The following is a 2,576-nucleotide window of genomic DNA, read 5'->3' on the forward strand; positions in this document are numbered from 1 at the left end:
AATTTTACAACATACCTATAATGGGAATCTGTCTGGTTAGTGGCCATGTATACTTATGTATCAGTACACACAAACACACAAAGGCTGAGGCCCGCGATCGCGGCCGTGCACAGCAGCTGCGTGTTCCCACAATGACCTCAGCTGTGGTCTTCCCTGTGACCTGTTCTCGCATCCCTAGCTGAAGAATAACACCTACATATTTATTCCTGGCTAGAAGAAGGAAGGAGGGCGTAAAGAGGACGACTTATGCTCCAGATTTATAACTTTCAGTTGCAGTTTCATGAAGGCAAAAGTTCGTAAATTCTTTATACCACCTCAGGCGACCGTAAAATCTAGGTTATATTTTTCCTTTTTTTCTGTTTTGTTACTAGTATGTGCTTATGTTTAGTGTGTGAGATGCCGATATCTTTTTCACTTTGATATTTGTTAATTCCTCCATTCGTTACTCTTTTAATTTTGCTTCATTTATTTGTTTATCTTTCATTTTTTCTAAAAGTTATGGCGCAAAACGTCTGATCGGGAGGGAGGGGTTGCCCCTTCTCGTATTCTTCTCAAGTATTTGTACTCTGCACGGGAGTTCTTCAGCCATTCTACGGAATATCGTCTCTCATGCAATAAAATCAAGAAAATGTGCTCCATCTTCTCAAGTCTTAAACCCCCCACCCCCATCCCCACCCCTTATCGTGTTCTTTACCCCTCCTCATCCTGTTTCAAACCCCTTCCCTTCTAACTCCCCCCACCGTACCCCTTCCCCTCAACTCTCTTCACTCTACCCCCACTCCACTACTCTACCCTCACCCCATCCCCCCACTCCACATAACCCAAACCTCACCCCACCCAAACTTACTCCCTACTCCTCCCCCTCCCCCCCTACACACCTCTACCCCCACCCCGGCCTCTGAAAGAAGCCAAGTCGCTGAGGAACGTCGAGGGGTATTTGTTGAACCCCGCGAAGGCCACATCAAAGGGCGAAGGAAGCCGGGTCGATCTTCCTCTGCCAGCGTGGCGGCGGCGGAGGCATCTGGCTATTGTTTTCTGCCTCTCCAGCCGCCCTTCCTCCCTCGGCCTCTGTTCGGCTCCTATTAATAATAAAGATTTTTTTCATGTTATTTATTGCTATTATATTGCCCTTTAACAATCCGGTGGCGATGAATGTCCTTTATCTGCGGACAGCGGTGCGTGTCAGTGTTGTTGGTTTACAGCTGATGCCAATGAGCGTATAATTATCAAATGCAGCTGATGCTAAAGCCTGATGGGGATTCTGCAACTAAGAGTGTTGTTCCTGTGAACTGTATTTATAATGAGGATCATTTATTATGAAAAAAAAGTGATTACGCTCAAAGGTTTGATGATAATGCATATTTGAGGGTGGCGATTTATGGCCGATGTCGATAATGCCTGACAGTCTTGTATGATGTGCCTGATGGCAATGTATGCAGTGATGTTTCTTGAACGATGATATCCCAGTTTGGTCTAACTGGTGATGATGACCTACGATTCAGACAGGTTTTCATTTTATTGAAAACCAATACGGTGATTATCACGGTGATATTATTCACTCTCTCCCCCTTTCCACAGAGTCTCGTTGACGTACAGAGTGAAGTCAGCGCACAAGATTAAGTTGACGGACAAGCAGCTGTTGCAGTGGCTGACACCAATGCTGCTGATCATGGTGATCTACCTGAGCGCCTGGTCCCTCAGCGCCACGCCCACCACCGACGAGATCCGCGACAGCAGCGGCCTCAAGTTCCTGCAGTGCGAGTACAACTGGTGGGACCACTCCTTGGCGATGGGTAAGGCAACGGGCCGGCGACAGTGGAGCTGCGGCAGGGGAACACACTTTAGGATGTCGCAGAGGGGGGAGGGGGTACACTTCTGACGACGGGAACAGTTCGCAAAAAATACAGCATAATGCCTTTAAAGTGTAAAAAATAGCACTGGATGCATTTATTGAGCTTATGTCAAGACAAATAACTACCAACATTCGCTAACGATGTTTGTATACTGTATTTATGGAATTTTATTGAAAATGGTCAGTGCAAGAGGTAGCTAACATGATGAGAAAAGTTATAAGATATTCAAATCCCACGTTAGTAGTCGTCAATGTGGAAGATGATATGGTTAAGGTTTCTAATCAATGATATACCTTTAGACCGCGTCATAGCCAAAATAACACCCCACCAGTTAAACAAGAATAGCACAAAGAAACCCTTCCGTTATAAAACACTCCAACGAACACCGCAGATCCTCAGTATTGACAAACCTACTTTAAAGACAACACCCTCCTCATGTCACTCCTAACTTTAGAAAAAAAAAACATTCACATTCCCTTCCTTTTTCTGACCCCACGGTACCTTCCAGGCGAAGTGCTGTTCCTCATGTGGGGCGTCAAAGTATGCTTCAGCGTGCGCAAAGCTGAGAGTTTTTTCGACGAGGCAACCTACATCTCGTGGGCCGTATACAACATCGCGGTTGTCAACATCGTCATGGTGACTTTCCAGTAAGTATTCTTGGGTTTATTTTCTTTTTCTTTTTCGTGTTCCCGTTCTCCCTTGCTCTTCTCTTTACCTGGACGG

At 45.7% G+C, this 2,576-nt stretch overlaps 1 protein-coding gene across 1 annotated transcript in view; it reads left to right on the plus strand.

Moving 5' to 3' along the window:
• Positions 1 to 1,427: 1,427 nt before the first annotated feature.
• The window catches only part of LOC119587128 (probable G-protein coupled receptor CG31760), a gene marked incomplete in the record, with an annotated part of 16,856 nt that continues 15,707 nt past the window's right edge, over positions 1,428 to 2,576 (plus strand). Inside the window, 2 exon segments of the mRNA XM_037935879.1 lie at positions 1,428 to 1,793; positions 2,362 to 2,500. Of these exon segments, the coding sequence (XP_037791807.1) occupies positions 1,658 to 1,793; positions 2,362 to 2,500 (275 nt within the window).

This window comes from Penaeus monodon, chromosome 22, assembly GCF_015228065.2.
Source record: "Penaeus monodon isolate SGIC_2016 chromosome 22, NSTDA_Pmon_1, whole genome shotgun sequence".
NCBI lineage: Eukaryota > Metazoa > Arthropoda > Malacostraca > Decapoda > Penaeidae > Penaeus > Penaeus monodon.